Genomic DNA, 25,661 nt, shown 5'->3' on the forward strand with positions numbered 1-25,661 from the left:
ATTCAGATATGTAAACATTTATTTTAAATTAGTAAGTTTAACAAATGTAATTAAAATGCAGCCAGTTAAATTATAAACACTAATTTTTGTTATCAAAGATAAAATTACTTTGAGCTCATTTGAAGAATGACAATTGTTCATGAACAAAAGCAAAATAAAGTTCCAATCCTAGAAACACTTATGCATGAACTTAATCTTACACATGAACAGTTCTACTGAAGTCAGTGGGAATATCTGCATGTGTAAAGTTAAATGTGTATAATTTTTTTCAGGATTGAGGCCTTAGATGGGGGATAAATAATAATACTTAATATTAAGGTTAAGACGAAAGACTAAGTAATAACTGAAAAGTGTTTGAAACTTGTTAATAACAAGTATCAGAATTGTAGGAGCTTGTAGTTAAAGGATATCAGTAAAGTAGTCACTCTCTTAAGTCTACATATTTTTACTAAGAAGTTAACTTCCAAAAGTTTAAAAAAAAAAAAAAACACAGGTGACACAAGGATAAATAATTGGGTAATTAGTTGAGACTACATTTTTGGTGAGAGAACTGCTCTAAAGCACACTCCATCTGTTATTAGGCAGCAAACTGGAGACATGGAAATAAAACATTTAAAGTGAACTAATTGGGAGGGGGAACTTTGTAAAGAAGTAGAAAAAGTTTGTGATGGGTCTTTGACAGAAGCACCTGTCACCCAGCCCCTAACAAACGCTACCCAGCTGTTGGGACCATAGAAGGAAGTAAACAGGACAAACCTGGGCTCGAACTTCCAAAGGAAGCCTGGAACATAAAGGAGAAAGAGGCAGAGATGTTAGATGGATGCGCTGCAAATGGGAATCAGGAGAGGACTCCTACAGCTCGGCTAACAGGTAGATTTCTCAGTCGTTTCAAGTGCCCTGTCTCCCCGCATCGCTCTCTGCGAAGGAGTCTCTCTGTCCTTCCCCCAGGTTTCTTCTTCTTCCTCCTCCCCGCTACCTCCTGTCTCTCCCCATCCCTCTAGGGTAGACGCCTCATTTCTCCTTCTCAGCGCTTTTCTCCCGTCCCCTCCGCCCTGCCCCTCCATCCCAATCCCCGCTGCCCCAGTCTCTCGCTTGCTGCGTCTCCTCCGCCGCCTCTCCTCTCTTCCCTCTCCCCGGCCCGCTCTCCTGACAGGCCCCGGAGAAGGAGCCCCGTCCAGCCACCCCTGCTCCCTCGGCCCGGCCAGGAGCTGACAGGGGCAGGGAGTGACGGAGGGAGCCGGACCGGCCGCCGCCGCCGCCGCCTCCTCCCCGCACCCCAGCCCGGCTCTCCCTCCTCCTTCCGCCGGCCAATTCCCCCTGCCCCTCTCGCTAGCCGCTGGGGCCCCTCTGCGCGCCCCGGCCACGGAACCAGCCCGCCCCGGCCGCGCCCGGGGCCTGTCCGCCGCCCCGAGGTTGGGACCCGGCACCCCGCTCCGCAGAGCGAGCGGCCGCGGCCTAGTCGCGCAGGCTCCCGCTGCCCCGGTGCGGACGGCTCGGCCAGCCCCCGTGCCGCCCCCGGAGCCCCGCCGCCGGCCTCCCGTCTCCGGAGGGAGGTTACCGGGCCGGCGGGACCAGCGCGAGCGGCCTCCCCGCGGCGGGGCCCCGCAGCGAGCCGGCCGGACCCCAGCGCCCCTGCCCGCTTTCCCCGCTCACCTCCGCCATATTGGGACCGCTCGGGCTGAGCGGTAGCGCTGCGCCAAGTGCCCGGATGGGGCCGCTAAGCCAATGGCAGCCGGAGCCGGAGCCGGAGCCGCAGATGGCCAGGGAGGGAGAAGGGAGGTCGGCGAGGAGGCGGCGCAGAGCCCAGCCGAGGGCAGCCCCCAGGGGCCGCCGTCGTCCTCCTCCTCCTCCTCCTGTTCCCTCCAGGGTCTGCCCTCACCCCGCCCCAGAGGGTGCTGGGCGCTCTCCCCACCCCACAACACAGGGAGCTGTCCCGGGACCCCCATCCCCAGAGGGTGCTGGGCGCTCCCCCTCCCACAACACAGGAGGCTGTCCTGGGACTCTGCTCCCCATCCCCAGAGGGCGCTGCCCACCCCACAGTGCGGGGGCTGCCCGCTGGGACCCCCTGCCCCATCCCCAGAGGGCACTGGCTGCTCCCCACCCCACCCCACCACACCACACAGAAGTCCAGACTTTTCTACCCCAACCCAAGAGTGCATTCCCCATTCCACGATACAGGAGCACCTGAGAGGGTGCTGAGCGCTATCCATCCCACAAGGGGGGCTGCCCAGGCACCCTCCTGAGAGAACGCTCTTCACGCCACAATAGAGAGGGCTGTCCAGATTCACCCTACCCCAGTCAGAAAGGACGCTTTCCATCCACAATATGCAGGAAAGCTGCCCAGGCACTCCTCTCCCATCCGGAGAAGAGAACGGCCTTCCTGTCTTCCTCTGTGAGATCCATTAAGAGCGGTCTCCTTTGCACTCTTCCTGGGTAAAGCACAAACACTAATGAGTGATGCTCAGGGGCATATGCTTGAGGGAACGTTCTCTGTGTATATAAAATCTCCGCACTGTATTTTCCACCACATGCACCCGATGAAGTGAGCTGTAGCTCACGAAAGCTTATGCTCAAATAAATTTGTTAGTCTCTAAGGTGCCACACGTACTCCTTTTCTTTTTGCGGATACAGACTAACACGGTTGCTCCTCTGAAACCTGGCATATAGGTGAGTGGCAAACACCACCAATTTGGTTGTCGTAAAGTACCTTCTCTATACACGCACGTCATACATCATTTGAAAGCTTATTATGTCTAATTTAAGATGAGATATGATGCAGAGCTGTAAAGGGATGTCATTACCATAGAAAAAGAGATAATGACACCATCAACATGTTAAAATGACCACTTTCAACTATTTGCATTCCTTCCTATTAACGTAATGATTCCATGTATCATTTCAAAACACAAAATAGGGTTGTTGTTTTTTCTGACCTCAAAACATCACAACAACAATCTAAAGGGTACAACGAAATCGAATTTTATATATATATATATATATATATATATATATATATATATATATGTGTCAACATGTCAGTAATGTAGATTGGTATCTACATGGCTTAGTTGGTCATGTTTGTAGTAAAGAAGTATGGAAGCCTAGCACACTGTGTATGTGTGTGTATAGCCGAAGTTTCCAATCATCCTCTCACTTTTAGAAGTAGTATCTACATAACCTGGAGAAAATGATCCTAGAACTTGAATGTAGGAGATACCCCCATATTTGGAGTCCTTGTGGGATCTTAGAGACTAACAAATTTATCTGGGCATAAGCTTTTGTGGGATATAACCCACTTCATCAGATGCAACCAATAAAATAAGCTTATAAATAAGCTTATGCCTAAATAAATGTGTTAGTCTCTAAGGTGCCACAAGGACTCCTTGTTGATTTTACTGATACAGACTAACATGGCTACTACTCTAAAACCTACCCCCATATTTGAAATTTCTCCAGTAGTGGCAGCATATGCTGAGTTACAGCATCATCAAGCTCTTTAATGATGTTTGCAAACTCAAACACCATTTGAGTGTCAGCCACTGTTTGTCAGACAAATGCTGGAACTACCTGAGTACCTCCTCCCTCCTCTATTCCTGATGGAATCTGCACCCAAAAAATAAAAATTCTGCACACAATATTTTAAAATTCTGCAAGTTTTATTTGTCAATAAATAAACATGGAAGCTCCAGCATGGCAATGGGGAATAGAGACTGCATGGAGGTGGGTGATCACCCTGCAGCCTCCCCTTCCTTCTCTGGGGACACAGACTCGGTGGTGAGGCTGCAGCTGACCATGACACAGAGCAAGGGCCAGGCCTGCCCCAGATACACTCATAGGCGCTGACTCCGTGGGTGCTTCCGGGCTGGAGCACCTACTGGGAAAAATTAGTGGGTGCTTTGCACCCACTGGCAGCCAAGCTCCCTTCCCCATGCCCCCCCACCTCACCTCACCTCACCTCACCTCCTCCACTGCCTCCAGCTCCTCCCCTGAGCATGCCGCGTTACCACTCCTCCGCCTACCTCCCAGCATTTGCCGCCGCCAAACAGCTGTTTGGCAGCATAACAAGCTCCAGGAGGAAGAAGGGAGGAGCGGGAACATGGCGTGCTCAGGGGAGGAGGCAGGGAAGAGGCGGGGCTGGGGTGGGGATTTGGGGAAGGAGTCAGAATAGGGGCAGAGAGGGGGCAGAGACTTTGGAGAAGGGGTTGGAATGTGGGCGAGAGGGTGTGGGGCGGGGGTGGAGTCGGGGCAGGGTCGGGGGCAGAGGAGGGTTGAGCATCCACTGACGCGAGCAGAAGTCTGCACCTATGGATACACCCCAGGGCCCTGCCCCTCCACACCAGATGCAACAGGTGTGGGCTGGCAGGTTTAGCCTGGCAATATCCAACTGTGGAGGAGCTTAGTATGGGGGGAATCCAGGTGTGGAGTGAGAGGGTTCTGTTTGGGGCAATCTGGGTGTGAGCGGCTCTGTGGGGCATCCAGGTGTGGGAGGGATCTGGATGCACAGGGGCTCGTTGGGGTGTTTCAGATGCAGGGGCAATGGGACTCTGCAGAGAGGTCCAGGTGAAGGTGGTTGGGACTTAGCGGGGGGTCTGGACTTAGCAGGGGGGAGATGGGACCTGGCAAGGGGGTCCGGGTGCTGGGGGAGTGGGGCTTGTGGGGTAGGAGTTTAGATGAAACTGGTTGGGGCTCAGTGGGATGGGGATCTGGGTATGGGGGGGTGGCTTGTCAGGATGGTCCAGGTGCAGGGAGTGTGGGGCTCTTTGGGGGTGGGGATTTGAGTGCGGGGGACTCAGCGGGGATGGTCTTACATTTCAGGATGATAGTATAGACTGTGGCCACGTCAACTGATTTGGCATCCACAATAGATGCATATGCAATTGCTTTGGAGGAGTTCTTAGTTGCAAGCTTGTGGTTGAAATCAACCAAAATGGTGTGTGGAGTGTGGACATCATTTGGTATTGGTAATACCTCATGTTGTAGTAATCTTAAAAGACACCAGGGGAGATCTCAAACAGTGTTCATATGTAGGTGATGAGTTTATTTTCTCAAATATTTATTTTCTTATTTTTCATGGTGAGTTGGTTCTAGATGTGTTCTAAGTTTTTTTTAAATGCTGAACACTGAGTAAGAGACTCTGATTGCCTGGGGTGAGTAAATGACCTTGCTTTCCCCTGCTTCAATGATAGTCCACCATCAAAAGAAGTATCTTCAGACTTTTCTTGAAATACCACTCTAGCCATTGAATGAAATGTATTTTTTTTCCATCAATGGTCTATACACTGATGTCTATATTATCATCTCCTTCATGGATGGGATTTCGAGGAGCTTGAAGTGGTACAATTCTAATTGGAATGAACACTCCTCTCCGGAGTCTTTCTACTTCAGTTTTTGCAGCACTAGTAATGAACCCTCTCAGCTCATCATAATTGATGCAGAATCCATGAAGGTGTAATATGTCAGTTAAATTGTGAGACCCAAACTCATGGCATAGGTGTGCAGCAAGGTTTATGTGCAGTAGTGTGGTCATTTTGGAACTGTTAAATATTATGCACTCTGCAACTCAGAGGTACCTTCATTGAATGTCTCCTGAAGGATGATACTCATTGCTGGCTGAATTACATGCTTCTTTATCAATTAAAGGACAAACTCCTGCACCAATGGGGCACAAAAATAACTGACCTTTTACACTACAATCACCTGGCTTTGGATAATATTCTGAGGCTTTCGTTTTAGCTATTTCACACAAGGATTGAAGTGGCATTATACAAAAACACTTATTTATTAGAAAGCTATTCATCAGGCTCATTTGTGAGAAGAACATCCAGAAAACATTTGGATGACTTAACTTCCTGCTTCAGAAACTAGCAGCTTAGATAGCATCAGTTATTTTTATTGCACTGCATAGAGCAAAGGTAGACTTGCTTAGTCCATGCTGTGCATGGAATGAAATTGCAGAACCATAGTGTTTTTCTGATCTTGCCTGTAATTTACTAATGGAATAGCTTGCAGTTTCTATGGCTGAGGGAAGTAGGGCTTTATATCTTTTTCACAGGTTTGACAGAAGAGCCTTCTTGTTGTACATAAGATTCTCTGTCTCTTCAATCAGCTGATAAAATGCAGTATCCTAAGGTGACTGTATTGTTGCAGGGTAACTAGATGGTTTTGGTTTAAGAGATTTGTTTTTTCTCAAGTAGAAAGGATAAACTGTATCCTTAGCAATCAAGTCTTCCACAAATATTCTATGCAACATGTCATCATCTGCTCTTTGAAGTGCTACCTCCATTAGATTGGTTGCTTTCTCAAACGTTTCTATTATATGCAGTTTCTTATCTTTCTTGTGTGTTTTTTCTCAAGCAAACAATGCAACAGGACCAGGATGAGAGGTTGTGCTTGCTCTGGTGGCTACAGAAGCAGGTGAATGTGACACTCTCTGATCAGATTCAGAGTTCATTTTCTTTCCTGGGTTCAGTACAAATTTGACATGTACCAAATATGATTTGCTTGTGTATTTCTGAAAGCAACCCCTCTGATAGAGTATTGGTGGCACATCATCTACATTAGAAAACTCATCCAGTAGCCACCAGCACAGTTTATTTCTCCTGGCTTCCGCTGCCAGCATCATAGAATTCTGTCCAGAACTGATAACTTTTGACCATTTTTTTTGCATTCTTTTGCTTTTTCTTGACAAATATCACATTTTTCAAAGTTTTGTGGAGAGTCTTTTTCTCTTTGATGTAAACTTTAAGGGGCTTGTATCTTCCATGTCTGGAACCAGAAGTATGCAATCAGGCAGCAGCAGAGGCCTAAATAAATAAATAAAATAAGCAAATACAGTACAGAACTGTGTTTAAATGTAAACTACTAAAAAAAAGGGGGTGGGAGTTTAAAAACATTGACAAAGTAAGGAAACTGTTTCTGTGCTTGTTTCATTTAAATTAAAATGGTTAAAAGCAGCATTTTCTTCTGCATAGTAAAGTTTAAAAACTGTATGAAGACAACATTCAGTTGTAAACTTTTGAAAGAGTTACAAACAACCTCCATTCCCAAGGCTTTTGTAACTCTGAGGTTCTACTGTAATATCTGAAGTAATCTGTAAACAAAAAATAAAACTGGTTTATTTTTATTTGGGTGCTGTAGCCGGGAGATATCCAATTTGGGTTTCAGTTTACCTATTACCTATTTCCTCTCTCACCGGGAATCAGACTTTGCAGTGAGTTTTTTCTTAGTAAAAAGAAAAGGAGTACTTGTGGCACCTTAGAGACAAACACATTTATTTGAGCATAAGCTTTCGTGAGCTACAGTTCACTTCATCGGATGCATTCAGTGGAAAATGCACTGATTTATATACACAGAGAACATGAAACAATGGGTGTTACCATACACACTGTAACAAGAGTGATCAAGTAAGATGAGCTATTACCAGCAGGAGAGCGGGGGGGGGGGGGGGAACACCTTTTGTAGTGATGATCAAGGTGGGCCATTTCCAGCAGTTGACAAGAACGTCTGAGGAACAGTGGGACGTTGGGGGGAGGGGGAGATAAACATGGGGAAATAGTTTTACTTTGTGTAATGACCCATCCACTCCCAGTCTCTATTCAAGCCTAAGTTAATTGTATCCAGTTTGCAAATTAATTCCAATTCAGCAGTCTTTCATTGGAGTCTGTTTTTGAAGTTTTTTTTGTTGAAGAATTGCCACTTTTAGGTCTGTAATCGAGTGACCGGAGAGATTGAAGTGTTCTCCAACTGGTTTTTGAATGTTATAATTCTTGACGTCTGATTTATGTCCATTTATTCTTTTACGTAGAGACTATTCAGTTTGACCAATGTACATGGCAGAGGGGCATTGCTGGCATGTGATGGCATATATCACATTGGTAGATGTGCAGTGGAACGAGCCTCTGATGGTGTGGCTGATGTGATTAGGCCCTGTGGTGGTATCCCCTGAATAGATATGTGGACACAGTTGGCAACGGGCTTTGTTGCAAGGATAGGTTCCTGAGTTAGTGGTTCTGTTGTGTAGTGTGTGGTTGCTGGTGAGTATTTGCTTCAGGTTGGGGGGCTGTCTGTAAGCAAGGACTGGCCTGTCTCCCAAGATCTGTGAGAGTGATGGGTCGTCCTTCAGGATAGGTTGTAGATCCTTGATGATGCATTGGAGAGGTTTTAGTTGGGGGCTGAAGGTGATGGCTAGTGGCGTTCTGTTATTTCCTTTTTGGGCCTGTCCTGTAGTAGGTGACTTTTGGGTACTCTTCTGGCTCTGTCAATCTGTTTTTTCACTTCAGCAGGTGGGTATTGTAGTTGTAAGAATGCTTGATAGAGATCCTGTAGGTGTTTGTCTCTGTCTGAGGGGTTTATAGATACTAAGGTCAGAAGGGATCATTCTGATCACCTAATGATTGGAGCAAATGTGGTTGTATCGTAGAGCTTGGCTGTAGACAATGGATTGTGTGGTGTGGTCTGGATGAAAGCTGGAGGCATGTAGATAGGAATAGCAGTCAGGTATAGGGTGGTGTTTATGTGACCATCGCTTATTAGCACCGTAGTGTCCAGGAAGTGGATCTCTTGTGTGGACTGGTCCAGGCTGAGGTTGATGGTAGGATGGAAATGGTTGAAATCATGGTGGAATTCCTCAAGGGCTTCTTTTCCATGGGTCCAGATGATGAAGATGTCATCAATGTAGCGCAAGTAGAGTAGGGGCATTAGGGGATGAGAGCTGAGGAAGAGTTGTTCTAAGTCAGCCATAAAAATGTTGGCATACTGTGGGGCCATACGGGTACCCATAGAAGTGCCGCTGATTTGAAGGTATACATTGTCCCCAAATGTGAAATAGTTATGGGTGAGGACAAAGGTCAGCCACCAGGTTTGCTGTGACATTATTGGGGATACTGTTCCTGACGGCTTGTAGTCCATCTTTGTGTGGAATGTTGGTGTAGAGGGCTTCTACATCCGTAGTGGCCAGGATGGTGTTTTTAGGAAGATCACCGATGGATTCTAGTTTCCTCAGGAAGTCAGTGGTATCTCGAAGATAGCTGGGAGTGCTGGTAGCGTAGGGCCTGAGGAGGGAGTCTACATAGCTAGACAATCCTGCTGTCAGGGTGCCAATGCCTGAGATGATGGGGCATCCAGGATTTCTTAGTGACCTTCTCCTTTTGGGATTTGGTTCATTATTATTTAGTGTGTCACTGATATTATAATGACACTTTTATGTTGAGCTGGTTTCCCATTGGAATCCACCATAGCTTTAGCCCTGCACCATGTCCTCTGGGCTAACATGCAGTGGAGAGGCTTGGGAGCTTGTAAAGTGGGGGATAATTGGCCTATCATGGGGTGTATAGAACCCATGTAGAACTGGCAACCAAAGAACTAATGTAGCAATTGCTGGCCAGCACTGACTGGGAGCGCCATAGCAGATGGGAGAATAAAAGAGCTCAGAAGCAGAATGGTGGAATGATTGCCAGAGGAGCAAGCAAGCTAGGGAAAAATGATCCTACCAGTAAGCTGGTGAGATGCTGGCCTAGGGTGACAACAGCCCAAAGCAAGGATGACCAAAGTGACAGGCTGCAGAAGCCTACAGAACCAACGGAGGCAAGAAGGGGCTCAGGGTAGAGCAGGAGAATTGTTGAGGACTGATTCTACCTGGCTGGCTTTTGGGCCCTGAGCTGGAACCCAGGGAAGTGAGTGGCGTGGGTTCACCTACCTATCCCTCAACAGACAAAGGGGGTTCCAGACCCCTTGAGGACAAGGACCAGATAACCCCTGCCAAATATAAGGGGAAGTCCATGTGCTCCCATGAAATGGGAATTAAGGTCCTTGCCTCCAGAATAGGCTTCACACAAGAAGGGTGGGCTGACAGCCTCCCACGCTGATCTGAGCAGGCTCTGTGGAATACCTTCTCTGACCAAAGGGACTGCTATTGCACTGGGGAACTATCCCACAGGGCTTCATTAGGTTCTGGCAGAGGACTCCCAGGAGACATCTACCCTCCAGTTTCAGTGTAAACATTCACTACAATGATGGAAGGGGTTTTTCTGTTACTGTAGTAAATCAACCCCCTTGAGAGGCAGTAGCTAGGCTAATGGAAGAAGTCTTCCATTGAGCCAGCACTGTCTACATTGGAGATTAGGTAAGGCTTAACTATGTTTCTCTGACATCCCTGAGAGAAATAGTTAGGTCAACCACAGGTTTAGGTGTTGACTAGGCCTCAGGGAGAAAATAAAGAGAAAAGAAAACTTCTTTCACTCCTGGTTTTGTCCTCTGCTTTTGGTATCCATTGGTTTTGGTTTTGGTTTTCTTCCGGTTCTTATTGTAGAATTCAGGATTACAGCATCCCAAGCAATAATGTGAAGAGGCTCTGGTTGCCCTTTCAGTTCATAGATTGAAACAGCAACCACAGAAAGAGGGAAGGCTGGGATGATTTCACTCCTTCCAGTCTCTTTTCATTACACCCGCATAGCCCATGAATACTTTAGCTTTGTGTGGGGAGAGTGGATTTCATCCTTTGTTTAGAGTTTAAGTGAGAGCTAACTTCCTGTTAGCTGCAAAACAAGCAGGTATTCTGGGACCCTTTTGCAAATATTTTTAGATGGGTAATACTTTGGCCCTAAGTGATGAAACAGTGTCTTTCTAAGATGAGATATGGGGCAATAAAATCAAGAAAATGCTGAGTTGAGGCTATTGCATCAACCTTAACAGTCCAGTTCTTTTTAGGGTTGTTGTAGCACAAAGCTCAGAGCTGGTCAGAACTATGAGTGTTTTCCTAAGTGTACTGTATGTGCAACAATACCAAGGCACCAGGGATTCTAACACCCGATACAAAAATGAATGTCACTGGTTTTATAATGGCACTTATGTTGAGCTGGTTTCCCAAAGGGAGCTGCCACAATAACTACATATACAGATATGAGAAATTAAAGAAAATCCTGGAAGTTTCTAAACTGATTATATACTGAATATCCTGAAACTTTTCAAAGACACATTTTGCTTCTTGCTTACATGTAAAATGTTTCAAAATGTACCTAGTTGTAAAAATAAGGTAAACAAAATTTAAAATTAATGCTAAAGAATAAATAGAAGAGATTATGAAATGTACCTTTGTTAGTATATGAGTTCTTGTTAAAGCATTTAATTATGAGAGTCCATCAGCTAGCTAATCAATTTACTGTAAATTTCATGTGCCCTGAGTTAGCAACCCAGTCAGTTTCTCTCTATAACTTCTGGAAAATACAAAAATTCCATTATATGTTGGAAGTAGAGCTTATTCAATGTAGGATAGGCAAAAATAGAGAATGAACTAGTAAATTACTGTTTGTTATTAGGAACACTTAAAAAAAAAAACCAAATGGATGGTTCTCTTCCTGAAATTTCAAATAGCGTATTCATTTTTCTAGGCAGTGTTTGTGTTTGCCCCAGGCCTGAAGAAGAGCTCTGTGTAAGCTAAAAAAACTTGTCTCTCTCACCAACTGAAGTTGGTCCAATAAAAGATATTACCTCACTCACCTTTTCTCCTATTCATTATGGTCATTGCAGTTCCCTAATTGGAACAACAACACTGGAATTAAGCACAATGAACTCCTGATCTTGCTTACATAAGTAGTCTCATTGACTTTAACAGGAACATCAAGAATAAGGGCTCCAGAACTTGCCCTATTTTTATTTGTTTTTTATCTTTGATGTAAAGTAACTTAGGGAAGGTTTACTAAATAAGTTTATCTTTCAGCAGAGTAAATGATTTAGGCATCAGTCATTTATAGGGCACCCACTTCACCTAGCTAGCTATATTGCATAGAAAGGAGCACTTTTCAATCAAAATGAATTGTTATGTATTTCAGCATAAAGTTGTTTTAAACTAAGCTAGTGTTTCTGAGCCTCCTACTCCTAGCAATAGCTACTTTAATAGGAAAGGAAAAATTAGTACTTAGTATTTTTAGTTGAATTGTGGGTGGAATTGTGGGTGAAATTCTGGGTATTTCCACCTCTTAAAATTTGCCCTTGCAACAAGGTAGTTGGAGGTGTAAATATCCTAGTTCAACTGCAGGTGCAATCAACATGCAAATGTTGTAGGTGCAATACTTATGGTCTGTTTTTGTTTTGTTTTCTTCTAAGCACTCACATGTGTACTGAAGCCTATGGGAATTACAGGCGCTCAGCCCCTTTGAAATCAAGCCATTAGTGGCTACTTTCCCTTTGATTTAAAAGATATTAGTCATTTTTAACAGGGCCAAATCATGCTCTAGTTGTGTAAATAGACCCATTGACATCAATGGAACTACTATTGTAAGAGTTGCAGGATTTGGCCCATAGTCTTTTCTTCCTGGCCCAAGAAATGATAACATATATGTATTACCCTACTATTGTATCTTAGGCCCTGTCTACACTGTCAAATTTCTGCACAGTAAAGCAGCTTTCTGTGCTGTAACTCACGAGGTGTACACACTGCCAAGCCACTTAGTGTGCAGAAACTGCACAGCTGCAGCGCTTTAAAATAACTACTCCAACAAGAGGTGTAGAGCTTTCTGCGCCAGGTTTACAGTGCTGCGGTGCCAGTGTAGACACCATGCTCGATTGCAGCGCTGCGATTGGCCTCAGGGAGGTGTCCCACAATGCCTGTTCTCGCCTCTCTGGTCATCCGTTTAAACTCTACTGCCCTGCCCTCAGATGACCAACTGTCATCGCCACCATGTATATTCCTTTGGAATTTTGAAAGTCCCCTTCCTGTTTGTTCGGTGATGCGTGCAGTGATCTCAGTGCATCTTTCCAGGTGGCCATGCCTGCTCCACCCAACAGGCGATCCCCCACTTGGAGCAATGCCACACTGCTGGACCTCATCAGCATTTGGGGAGAGGAGGCTGTCCAATCCCAGCTGCACTCCAGCTGTAGGAATTATGATACCTATAGACAGATTTCACAATGCATGACAGAAAGGGGCCATGACACATTGCAGTGCAGGGTCAAAGTGAAGGAGCTGCGGAACGCCTACCCCAAGGTACAGGAGGCAAACTGCTGCTTCGGTGCTGCGCCCACGAGCTGCTGGTTCTACAAAGAGCTGGATGCGCTACTCCATGGCGACCCCACCTCCTCTAATAGCTCTGGTCTCTGGCTGTTCAAACTCAGCCTCTAGGTGCTGAGCCTCTGTGGTCCACCTCTGAGTGAAGCTTTCACTCTTCCCTTCACAAATATTGTGGAGTGTACAGCACACAGCTATAAGCATAGGAATATTGTCATCGGCCAGGTCCAGCTTCCCATAGAGGCAGTGCTAGTGAGCTTTTAAACGGCCAAAAGCACACTCAACAGTCATTCTGCACTTGCTCAGCCTGTTGTTGAACCGCTTCCTGCTGCTGTCAAGTTGCCCATGTATGGCTTCATAAGCCATGGCGTTAAGGGATAGGCGGGGTCTCCCAGGATCACAAGGGGCATTTTGACTTCCCCTACGGTGATCTTCTGGTCCGGGAAGAAAGTCCCTGCTTGTAGCTTCTTGAACAGGCCAGTATTCCAAAAGATGTGTGCATCATGCACCTTTCTGGAGCAGCCTGCGTTAATGTTTGTGAAATACCCATGGTGATGCACAAGTGCCTGGAGAACCATTGAGAAATACACCTTCTGATTAATGTGCTATGTGGTCTGGTGCCAGAATTGGAATATGCCTGCCATCTATTGCCCCGCCACAGTTAAGGAAGCCCATTTGTGCAAAACCATCCACAATGTCACACATGTTGCCCAGAGTCATGGTCTTTCGGAGCAGGATGCAATTAAAGGCCCTGCAGGCTTCTGTAACACGAGTCCAATCGTTAACTTTCCCACTCCAAACTCAGTAGCGACTGATTGGTAGCAGTCCGGAGTAGCCAGCTTCCACAGTGCAATTGCCATGTGCTTCTCCAATGACAGGGCAGCTCTCATTCTCCTGTCCATGCACTGCAGGGCTGGGGCGAGCTCATCACACAGTCCCACGAATGTGGCTTTCCTCATCCAAAAGTTCTGCAGCCACTGCTCGTCATCCCAGACGTGCATCACAATGTGATCCCTCAACTCAGTGCTTGTTTCCTGAGCCCAAAAGCAGCGTTCCACTGTGGTCAGCACCTCCGTGAATACCACAAGCAATCTTGTGTCGTAGCTGCTACCTGTGGAGAGATCAATGTCACACTCCTCTTGTCTTTGTAGTTTAAGGAATAACTCCGCTGCCACTTGTGACATGTTAGTCTGAGTGGGCAGCAAACTGATCAACAGTTCGGGATCCATTCCTGCAGACCAAAGAGGCAGAGTGCGCGGTACACAAATGGTTGAAAGATGGTGCCAAATGCGGACGGAAGCACAGGGATCGCTGGGATATGAAGCAATGCATCATGGGGCTTTGGGACAGGATCCAGAACGACCCCCTCCGTTTTTCCATAACTCTTAGCAGCAGAAGAGGAAGAGATGCTCTGTGGGATAGCTGCCCAGAATGCACTGCTCCAAATACCGCTGCAAGTGTGAACGCGCTATTGCGCAGGCAGCTGACAGTGTGAACACACAACAGCGGTTTCCCTTCGGCGCTCTCCGAGCAGCGCTGTATCTCTGCCAGCGTAGACATGCCCTTAATGACTCTTGGGATTGTGACTGCAGTGAATAGGAATTAAGTGTTTTCACGTTTCTATCTTGAACAGTTTAACATTTTGAAACTAGAGCTGGATGATAACTTAATGAAAGCTTTGATGTGAGCACTGTCTATTTGTATTATGGTTGTGCCCAGAGACTCTAACTGAGATTAGGTCCCCATTGTATAAATACTCTTCAGTTTGTTTTACTATTCCTAATACAAGTAGAATGTACCTCAAAATAAATGCTTTAAAATGACCAGTCAAAGCAATTATATCCCTATTCTTCAGCATTGGGAGCTTTGCCTCAGCAGCCTTCTGGATTAGGCCCTGTATTATCTCGGAATTAATCCTTGGTCTGGCTTGCTTGAGGGCTTTGTGCCAGATTCTTTGGTTCAACTTGACTGTGTGTTTAGGCTGCTTAGATTTTTAGTTTGAGATTAATATTTTGCACCAGTTTTATTGTATGGCACTTAGATCCTTAATGACAATCTCTCTATAAATGTATAAAATATATTTAAATTTTTTTTTTTACTATTTGTTTAATAGCTGAGCTATTTTGCTTTCTAGTTTTCCTGTGTAAGTGTCTGGTATTGTACACACAAGATGAATAAAAGACTAAGAAGTTTGAATTGCCTGTCAAAACCCATTCTTAATCTTTGTTCTCACTCTTCTGTACGTGGAACTCTTAATCATTTAATTTCCAATTCATTCTATACTTATTAAGCAATGTTTGACTCTAGGAGTTTTGTTAAATGTATTGGTTTTTTTTTTTTAAAGGGATTCCTGGCTTATCATCATGCTTCAGTATTTTCTTTACCTTATTTTTAATTTATAAATTTACTGAGATGGACAATCCCTCAGCCTGGAATAGGTTCATTTCTGTGTCTCATCGTTCCCCTTAAAGTCTCTAGTCATATCTAAAACCAAACTGAGCCTCAAATTATACGCTGTTTCTGGAATACTAAATTTAAGGAAATTGTTGTATGCTTGCAATGATTTTTCATTCATTTTAAAAAAGCCAACATACTAAATACAGTTCTTCTAATCCATTCTGAAAAATGGGATAATTTGCTTTACTCTTAAATCTCAATGCCTGTCTAAATTCTCCCTGGTTTATCCCTTGCTCATATCATCACTTATTGAAAGGTTGTTTAAAGGTTTTTGAGCACCTGTGGCAAAAATCTTGGTTTATTCTTCAAAACTCAAATAGCAGGAGAAAACTCTTCACAGAAGATATCACTGCCTCGCCTAAATCCATTCATTACCTGAATGTAATCTCAGAAGGGTTGTTGTTAAAACCTAAAACAGTAGTTTTCCACAACAGACATCACGTTCAGCTCAGCCTACATAATTTCAAAAGCTGTTTCTGTTCTATTTAGATTACTTTAGTGCTTTGTTTTGAGCCTCTGCTATTACATGTATATTGCTCAAGGCAAGTTGTTTGTCAGCACTGTGTATTATAACATCTGTGTGGTGATGGCACTAAAACTTATTTTATAGCCCAATATGTTCAGTTCTCTCAGTATTACTGTGATTTAGATGACATTGAGCCTGATCTTTTACTAGTTTTATCTTGCTAAATTCAAATAAGATACTGAACTGCTTTTTCTGTTTACCAGACATTTTCTCATACATATTTTTTGCTGTCAAATCACCAATCTAAGTAGCTAGGACACAATATTTTGGAGCTAAGCTCTATTCTGTACAAGAATGTAATATTTTATTACCACGTATACTGAAGTATAGCACCCCAGAACACTGGTAGGCTGAACTTTACTCCCTCCAATAGGAAGGCTCTGGGATTCTGATTAATACTTCTTTTCTTAAAAAATGGAAGATGGGACACTTTCAGTAAGATTTGGGCACACAACTGCATTGAAATCCCCAATGTATTGCTTTAATTGTTTACATTGACATTGCCTTATAGATTTTAAATGTTTGTAACTGATCCAAAACTCAGGAGCAAATATTTCCCATCCACTGTCTTCATGGAACCTTCCAAACTTCACAATCTGTTATTTAAACTGTCAGGAGTTCTGTGGGTTATAAACAAATGTTAACATGTAGTCAAGAAACTACCAAATATCAAAAGTACTCATTCAGAATAAATATACATCCCCACCTGCTTATCAAGTGATAGATCTGGACATGATCCTGCAAATTGCTGAATGCTTCATGCAAGGGGATGACTACTGTTAACTCCCACTAAATTAACTGGGAATTTGGAGCGTTCAGCACCTCTCAGGAAGTGCAGACCTTGCAGGATCAGGCCTTAGACACCCGGGATATTCTATGCTGTGCCCATAAGAGGCACATCCCCACGGTCAGAGCTTCGGAAGATTTACCAAAGGCAGTCTTATGGCTGTCTTTCACAGTGCTTCCACAATACCTTCCTTGTAGTCTTGTATGAGGCTTTTAGTTCTCCTTTATGCCTTTTTACCCTGCATAGAGGGACCAGAGCAGAGATGGGGCTTTCACCAGAGAGATGGAAATAAATGAAGAGCTAAATCTTTTCCATTTCCCCAGGTGATGTGTTTTAGCTGCAAGCAAATCAATATGAGAATGACTCCATCATGAAAGCAGGAGAGTGTAACTGAAAATGAACGGGAGCTAAACACAACTGTTGCATAACAGATTAGGAAATTTGAAGTCTGCTATTCATGGATGGAAACCTTACTTGGGAATCAAAATAAATATTTCATCCTCATCCCTGTTTTCACCCAAGAAACGTTAATGCCTGATTACATTGAAATGAATGGCAAAGCTCCCATTGACTTCAGTAGCAACTGGCTTATGCCCATAACGCATTCACCCCCTAAATTATCTTCTAAGAAGTACCTGATCAGTAAAGACCAGCATGTGCCTTAGGAGAAAGTAGGTACACAGCTGCATTGCCCCAGTGGAGCTAACAGAGTCCTTCCCTTCAAAGTCCCCAGTGTGCAGCGTGGGTGCACTGACTATACTACTCTTTGGTATAGTGCAGTCTGTGTCCCTACTGCTCTCAGCCTGCTCTGAATCCCTGGGGGGCGAAGGAAGCATGGAGGGAGCAGTCCTTGTACCGCCTCCAGCGAAGGAACTGTGATTGTTGCTGGCCCTTTTACAGATTGTGGAGGTGGAAAGCTTCTGTGCAAGGACCTGGGATAATAGGACTTTAGAATTCCAATGTCTGGAAATTGCTTTCAGGCTTAAGATTTGGAGATTTTATATTACATTCTAGAAGTAAAGTTACACTCCATTGCAAGTGTGACTGGAGCATACACATGGTGCAGCAAACACTAAGCACTAGGTACAGTTAGGTCCCTGGATCGAATGGCAGTCCCATGTCCTTTCTTTGTATTTCCTCTCCTTACTTCCAAGAGTGCAAATTAAAAAGGGACAATTTATGGGCAAAGAATGGACATGTCTGAGAGGAAAGGGTTTAGGTGTGAACCTAGACATGCAATTACTGCCTGGATGTGCACTTGTTGAGCAGGAACTCTCTCGTTGTTGTTACATATGCCTGCAGTGCCTAGTACAAAGGGGCTGGGACTTCCAGGTGCAACTGCAATGCAAATAATTAGATAAATGCTCCTTTCTTTGCCCATGCTCCTGCTAAAAGGCAATACTCTCATTATTTCAGGATTCATAGATTCTAAGGCCAGAAGGGACTATTGTGGTCATCTAGTTTGAACCCCTGTCTAACACAGGCCATAAAACTTCAACAAAATAATTCCCAGAGAAGATTTTAGAAAAGCAGTTACTCTTGATTTAAAATTGCCAGTGATGACAAATCTTCTGCGAACCTTGCATAATTTTTTTGATGAGTAATTATTGATTGAAACAATTTACCTTTATTTCCAGTCCGAATTAGTTTAACTTCAACTTCCAGCCATTGGATCATGTTACACCTTTTTCTGCTCGACTGAAGAACCCATTATTAAATGTATGTTTTCCCAAGTAGATACCTATAATCAAATCACCCCATAACCTTCTCTTTGTTAAGCTAAGTAGATTGAGCTCCTTGAATCTGTCACCAAAAGTCACATTTTCTAATCCTTTAATCATTCTCTTAGCTCTTCTCTGAACCCTCTTCCTTTTATCAACATCCTCTTTGAATTGTGGGCCCCAGAACTGGACATAGTATTCCAGCAGTGTTCACATAAATAAAGAGATAAAATAACCTCTCTACTCCTACTCAAGATTCCCCTGTTCATGTATCCCAGGATCGCATTAGCTCTTTTGGCCACACCATCAGATTGGTTCACACCATCATGTTCAGCTGATTATCCACAATGACCCCCAAATCTCTTTCTGAGTCACTACTTCCCAGGATAGAATCCCCCCCATCCTGTAAGTATGGGCCTACATTCTTTGTTCCCAGATGTATACATTTACATTTAGCCTTATTAAAACACACTGCTTGTACCCAGTTTACCAAGCATCTAGATCAGTGGTTCTCAAAGCCGATCCTCCACTTGTTCAGGGAAAGCCCCTGGCGGGCCAGACCAGTTTGTTTACCTGCCGCGTCCGCAGGTTTCACCGATCGCGGCTCCCACTGGCCGCGGTTCGCTGCTCCAGGCCAATGGGGGCTGCGGGAAGGGCGACCAGCACATCCCTTGGCCTGTGCCACTTCCCGCAGCCCCCACTGGCCTGGAGCGGTGAACCACAGCCAGTGGGAGCCGCAATCGGTCAAACCTGCGGACGCGGCAGGTAAACAAACCGGTCCGGCGCTCCAGGGGCTTTCCCTGAACAAGCGGCGGACCGGCTTTGAGAACCACTAATCTAGATCGTTCTGAATCAGTGACCTCTCCTCTTCATTTTTTAACACTCCCCCAATTTTTGTGTCATTTGAAAACTTTATCACTGAGGACTTTTTCTTCCAGGCAGTGATTAATTTGTGCTAGAACGTGCCAGGGCTGAGCCTCAGCACCCCTAGGTTTAGTAGTTCATAGCCCCAGCACCTCTGGGCTTGTGCATCAGTTATGAAAGTAAAAAAGTTGTTTGAGCCATGGCCAGGGGCAGCAGGTTTGTATAATTTTTGGTGGTGCCCAGAATGGGTTCAAGTCCTACCCCCCCACACTCCTGCTCTGTAAGCTGATATATATATTTTTAAATAATGTAAAAATGGACTGGAAACAGTAAGCATTTAACATTTTCCCTATATTGCACAATGTGGGGGGGATGAAGGCTCTGGCTGGGGGTGAGGGCTCTGGGGTTGGCTAGGATGAGGGGTTTGGAAGGGGACTAAGGGCTAGGGCAGAGAGTTGGGATGTGTGGGGGAGTGAGGGCTCTGGCTGGGGGTGAGGGGTTTGAGGTGTGGGGGGGGAGGCTCAGGGCTAGGGCAGAGGGGTAGTGTGGGAGGGGGTGAGGGCTCTGGCTGGGGCTGAGGATGAGGAGTTTGGGAGGGGGCTCAGGGCTGGGGCTGAGGTGCAGGAAGGGGAGTCCCCTCCCACCCAGCAGCACAGTCACCCGGCACCATCACTGCACATGCTCCTAGGGGCCAGGCCCCTCTCAGGTCCAGGAAGCCTCCTTGTTCCCTCTGTGGTGGGTGATGGGGACTGTGTGGGGGAAGCTGCCATCACATGTCCGCCTCCTCCCTCTGCAGGCAGCAGCTGTGCCGCCACCTCAGCCTGCCACTGGCACTGCTCCCTTTTGTAGCTGGCAGCTGCTGGCAAGGGAATGCAGCGCAGAGCAGCAGGGCAGCCACCTGCTGCCTAGGGCACAGGCAGGGATGCTCTGGGGGATGTGCACAGGGGTGGCAGTTGGGGGATACTCCAGGGGAGGCACATGGGGCGTGAGGCCCAGAACATTGGTGGAGCCGGGCCCCCGGGCCCTAAATTTGCTGAAGCACAGGCACCATAGCCCCCTATAATTCGCCGCCCCTGGCCATGGCACTAATTGCTTGAGTCCCAGCACCTCTTTCATTACAAACTAAGCACTGCTTCCAGGTCATTAATAAAGATGTTAAACAGCACAGACCCAAGAACCGATCCCTGCGGGACCACAGTGCAAACAGATCTGCTCAATTACTATTACACTTACTTTTTGAGACCTGTCAGGGACAGCAGTGGTCCTTGCCTGATCAGTGCATTTTACTTTGCACTTACACACCCCATGCCAGTGCTGTGCTACATCAAGACTATTATCATTGTAACCTTTGACACATGGCTACATATGTAAAACTTTATCGAACAGCAAACCTTTCAGTTGCCTTTCTGGATGAACAACAGCATAAAGTATCAGAGTAGCAGCCGTGTTAGTCTGTATTCGCAAAAAGAAAAGGAGGACTTGTGGCACCTTAGAGACTAACAAATTTATTTGAGCATAAGCTTTTGTGAGCTACAGCTCATTTCATAAAGTATGCTATTGAGGAGTAATTATTGTAAACATCTTTAATAAAGGTAAAAACTTAAATCTCCTTCAGTGGTGTTTTTTTAATACATTTACCTTAAGGGACTGAATCAAGTTGGCATATGGAAAGATATATCACTAGGATTCCATACATACATTTCACAAGAATATTAACAACTGCTGTGGCTGCAGCTTTTATTTAAGACCTCACATGAGATTTTTGGTGAACCAGAATGTAGGTACTAGAATCAAGATATTACTATAACCTTCTTGCCAGTTGACATTAAGAGATTCTTGGATCTCACTGGGTTGGCTCATTCTCCTTAGTGGAGCCTGTCAGGTAGGCTGTGTGCCTGACTCCTCCAGGGGCCTGTCAGCCCCCCTATTTTCCATGAAGGGGACTTGGATTTGGTTTTAGAACTTGCTCACTAACTTTAGTCCAAAATAACCTTTTTAAAAGACCAACCTCACAAACAAAATAAGAGCTATAGCTACCCTGACAGCAATAAAGGTCCCAATCCTGCAAAGACTTATGTATGTGCTAATGTTGTGAGTAGTACTATTGAAGTCTATGGGATGGCCTGCAATGTGTACAATTAAGTATGTGCATGTTTGGGTCCTATGTTTGCAATCCACATGGAGAACCACCCCGCAGCACAATAAAATGACAAAAATCAACATTACAGTAAAATATGAAAACACAGGTTACCTATGTAACAAGATATTCTTCTTCTCAATAAATAGCAGACATGAAATTGTCCCTTTAAAACTTCATACCTTATATGACACCTGAAAGATTAACAAAAATATCTGTCTAATTTTCTATCTATCTCTTTTAAGAAAGGGAGGTTTGGGGTTTTTTTTAAAGAAACTTTAAGGTCAAAAGTAAGGAAATAAATCCCTGAAATTTATCATTATCTTCCTGCAGGACAAAATCTCTGCAGAGATCCCCTGGCAAGAATCTCCACATGCTGTTTCATAGGGGAGTGTAGAAAAGGCTAAGGGGCCTGCCCCTGAGTTTGGCAGATCCCCAGGAAACTGTGCAGATCTCTGGCATCCAAGATGGGTTAGGGTCTTTAAAACAAGTTCCCATGCCTCTGCATCAACTCTGGTTCCTAGTACACCTTCTGTCTCTTGCTTCCTGGCAGTGCTATTCCATTGGAGCCATGCTACCAAGAAAGTGCCACAGCTGCTTTCAGAGACCCTGGGAAAAGATAACAGTCAGTTGTTATATGATCTCTTCCAGATAACCTTCCTAGGATTGGAGGGGGATGATGTATTCTCTCACTCTCTGTACTCCTAGACTGCAAACACCCACTCCAAGTTTCCCAGTCCCTGTCCTCTCCCTTGACCACAGTGGGAAAGCACAGTATTTGCCCCATGCTCTTTATATGGTGAAATTTTCTGTGCTGCCTTCGTATTTAAAAGTGTGCCCATCCGTGAAAATGTTATTCGCCCAAGACTTTTTCTGATCTCTCTCCTTCCTGTATGCTCCACATGCTTCTGAATGTCCCTGTAAAACAGTGTTGAGCCAGGAGAACAAAATATGTTTCTCATGATTTATAATAGCATTTTAAAGGTCTAAATAATGTAACTAATAAAACATTGTTTTTAATTTCTTTCCCCATGTCAGTGCTCTGCCTCAGTGCCTTTCACTGCACAAATTAGCTTTATAATTTGTATCATTTGCTGGCATAGTGGGCCAAATTCATCCCTAGTTTAGTGTAGTTCCTCTGAAGGCAAAAGAGTTATGACAGGGATTAATCTGGTCCCATGGGAGTTGGAACAGCTAGGGTCATTGTTATTTCTAGCAATTTCACATTAGTGGTATTTTTTCTTAATTTTCCTGTATAAGCATATAGCCAGTTTTACCACTTTTTTTGAGTGTACTTTTAAAAAAGTTAATGCACACTATGGGATATATCTTCAGATTGACTTTATCAGAGTATCAACTTTTTGTACCTGCAACTATGTGTTTGCATTTTAGATCCTTTACACAAATCTATATGCACTGCGAGTAGTCCCATTACTTCAATGGGACTAGTTCAGTACTCGCAATGTATAAAATGAAACATCAAGGGAGAAATCTGGCCCCATTGAAGTCAACGGAAGTTTGGTCATGGACTTCAATGGGGCTAGGATCTAACCCCAAATTGTTGCAGGTTTAAGGTCCTGGTTTGCACTAGAGTAGAAATGTCATATTTAGTTTTAACAAATTAATATAATATAAATCAAAACAATTTCCTCTTAATATTTTCTAAAGTAATTTCCACTGCAGGCAATCAAAAGCTTTTTGTATGGCTAGTATTATTAACATAATCACAGAAAATATAATAACAATATGTCAAACACTAACTTGGTGGAAGGATTAATTTAGAAGAGATGCATAACCTTTTGCTGTCTGTCTCTGTTTTTGATAAATCCACACTGCACAATGCATGCAAAGCCACACAGCACTCAAAAATGGTGAGGTGTGATCCAAAGCCCATTGAAATCAATAGAAAAATTCCCATTGACTTAAATGTACCTTTGGTGGGCTGATACTACTGCTTTTCCTGAGTGTAATTTTACTGTTACTTTGTGCTCTCCTCCTCCTCCCTGTTGTCATATGCTGAGACTGCAAACTCCTTAGGGGCAGGGACTTGCTTTTATGATGTGTGTGTATGTGTATAGTGTTTAGCACAATTGTTTTGACTCATGACTTAGGTCTCTAGGTGCTATTGCCATACAAATTATTACTAACTGAGCTAAATGTGTTAGATTCATTACAGCTTAGCCTATAAGCTGTTGTTGTGTTGACAAATACCTTTAATAAACAAAATGGTGGTGGCAGCTTTAGGCCTATGGAACGTATGCTGTTGTACTTTTACTCTACCTCTGGCCCCACTCCTGATTTACAGTCAACCTGCTAGATAGAGCACTATCCTTGATTCCCATCTATGGGTTCTTTAAGACTCTGGTGACAACAACCCACAGTAGAGAGTGAATTCCTTAGTGACTTTCCGTCTTCCGTTTGGAAAGCTGAACTTTTATGGCACTAGTAGTTGAAAATCAAACACCAAAACCTACATAATCTCACAGTTTTGGGGAGTGGAATGAGGTTGCAGAAAGTTGGGAGGTAGCCAGAAAGGGGGTGTGTGTAATGGTCATGGGTGAGGAGGGTGCTGGGTGTGGTTCTGAATGTGTTAGTTTGTATAGGGCCTCAAAAAAAAAAAACAAAAAAACACAAGGTAATTCCTGCTGGATAGTGAGAGCTCTGTTTTTCAAGATGCTTGATATATCTTAAAAAAAAAAACAAAAAACAAAAAAACCCCCAATCCTGCAGATCTTTTAGATAATACTTCCATTGATGACAGCGGGAGTTTTGGCTAAGCTACGAACTGCAGCATTAGACCCAAAAGCTGTCAATGCAGAACTCAATGTACATGGAATTGAAAGTGTCTCTACAAAATATTTAAAGACTTTTAATAAAATTAAGGTTAACTACTCAGCACTGATTTGAAATAAAATTAAGCTGCATAGCTATCTGAGCCTGGTCCTTTTCTAATGTTTAAAGAGAAGAAAGTACTTTACATTTTTTTCCACTTTCTAATTTTCTCTGGGTTTTATTCTTTTACATAACTTTATCAAATAATATAAAAATGATCAATTTTGGCAGCATGTACTTTTTCATAATAAGTTTTAAAAACTTGTAACTTGGCAGGATTTAGAAGATGTTTTAAAATCAGCCTATGCAGTGATGAGCTGCCAAAATCTTAACAATCGATTCCCTCCTCACCCCATGAGGGGGTCGTCCCCTGTCCCCCGGGACTCCTGCCCCATCCAACCCCCGCGTTGATGCTCCCCCTGGGACCCCCGCCCCATCTACCCCCTCCCCTGTCCCTGACTGCCCTCAGAACCAGGTAGGAGGGTCTCATGGGCCACCATAGTGGGTGCCCAGCCCGCCCTGCCCCTAAGAGCCAGAGGGACCTGCTGGGGGGCAAGGTGGGGAGTCCCGGGAGTGCTTACCTGGGGCAGCTTCCAGGAAGCATCTGGCAGGTCCGTCTGGCTGCTGGGGGGGGAGCGACCGTTCCCCCCACTGATCACATCAAAAGTGGTGCCTTCGGCACTGACTCCGTGGGTGCTTCAAGGCTGGAGCCCCCATGGGGAAAATTTGGTGGCTGCCCCCACTGGCAACTCCCGACCCTGCACCCGGCCCCAGCTCACCTCTGCTCCGCCTCCCCCCCTGAAGATACCGCCCCCCCTGCTTCTCCGCCACCCCCCCCCCGGGCTACCCACGAATCAGCTGTTCACACGGGAAGCTGGGGAGGGCTGAAAAGCAGGTGGCAGCTTCATGCTCAGGCCCAGGGAGGCAGAGGCGACCTGGGGTGGGGAGGGGTTCCCCTGCGCGTCTCCCGGGTTATGTGCTGCGGCCCGGGCGGCCCTCCTCACGACCCCCCTGCCCTAGCTCACCTCCGCTCCACCTCCTTGAGCCTGAGCACGAAGCCGCCGCCTGCTTCTCAGCCCTCCCCGGCTTCCCACGTGAACAGCTGATTCACGGGAAGCCAGGGGGCAGAGAAGCAGAGCGGGGCGGCGCGTTCAGGGGTGGAGGTGGAGTGGAGGTGAGCTGGGGCCTAAGGCGCCACTTTTGGCACGGGTATCTAAATTTATAAACCGGTTCCAGCGAACTGGTGCAAACTGGCTCCAGCTCACCCCTGAGCCTATGTCAAGGTTCCTTCCCCACTCTGAACTCTCGGGTACAGATGTAGACACCTGCATGAAAGA

General features: G+C 45.1%; 1 protein-coding gene across 7 annotated transcripts in view; it reads right to left on the reverse strand.

Moving 5' to 3' along the window:
- MIER3 (MIER family member 3) overlaps positions 1-25,661 on the reverse strand; it is a 49,732-nt gene that overhangs the window by 17,514 nt on the left and 6,557 nt on the right. For 3 of the 7 annotated variants that reach the window (XR_006281393.1, XR_006281392.1, XM_038403113.2), the window contains exons 1-2: positions 1,654-1,691; positions 757-781 (exon numbers count right to left, since the gene is read on the reverse strand). Coding sequence is in view for 4 of the 7 variants with exons in the window: in XM_038403113.2 (XP_038259041.1) it covers positions 757-781; positions 1,654-1,662 (34 nt within the window). In the remaining 3 variants the exon portion in view is untranslated. Of the gene's footprint in view, positions 1-756; positions 992-1,558; positions 1,753-13,185; positions 13,195-25,661 lie in introns of those variants that run through there. The other 4 variants (XM_043514637.1, XM_038403112.2, XM_043514639.1 and 1 more) reach the window with 4 other exon arrangements.

This window comes from Dermochelys coriacea, chromosome 5 (assembly GCF_009764565.3).
Source record: "Dermochelys coriacea isolate rDerCor1 chromosome 5, rDerCor1.pri.v4, whole genome shotgun sequence".
NCBI lineage: Eukaryota > Metazoa > Chordata > Testudines > Dermochelyidae > Dermochelys > Dermochelys coriacea.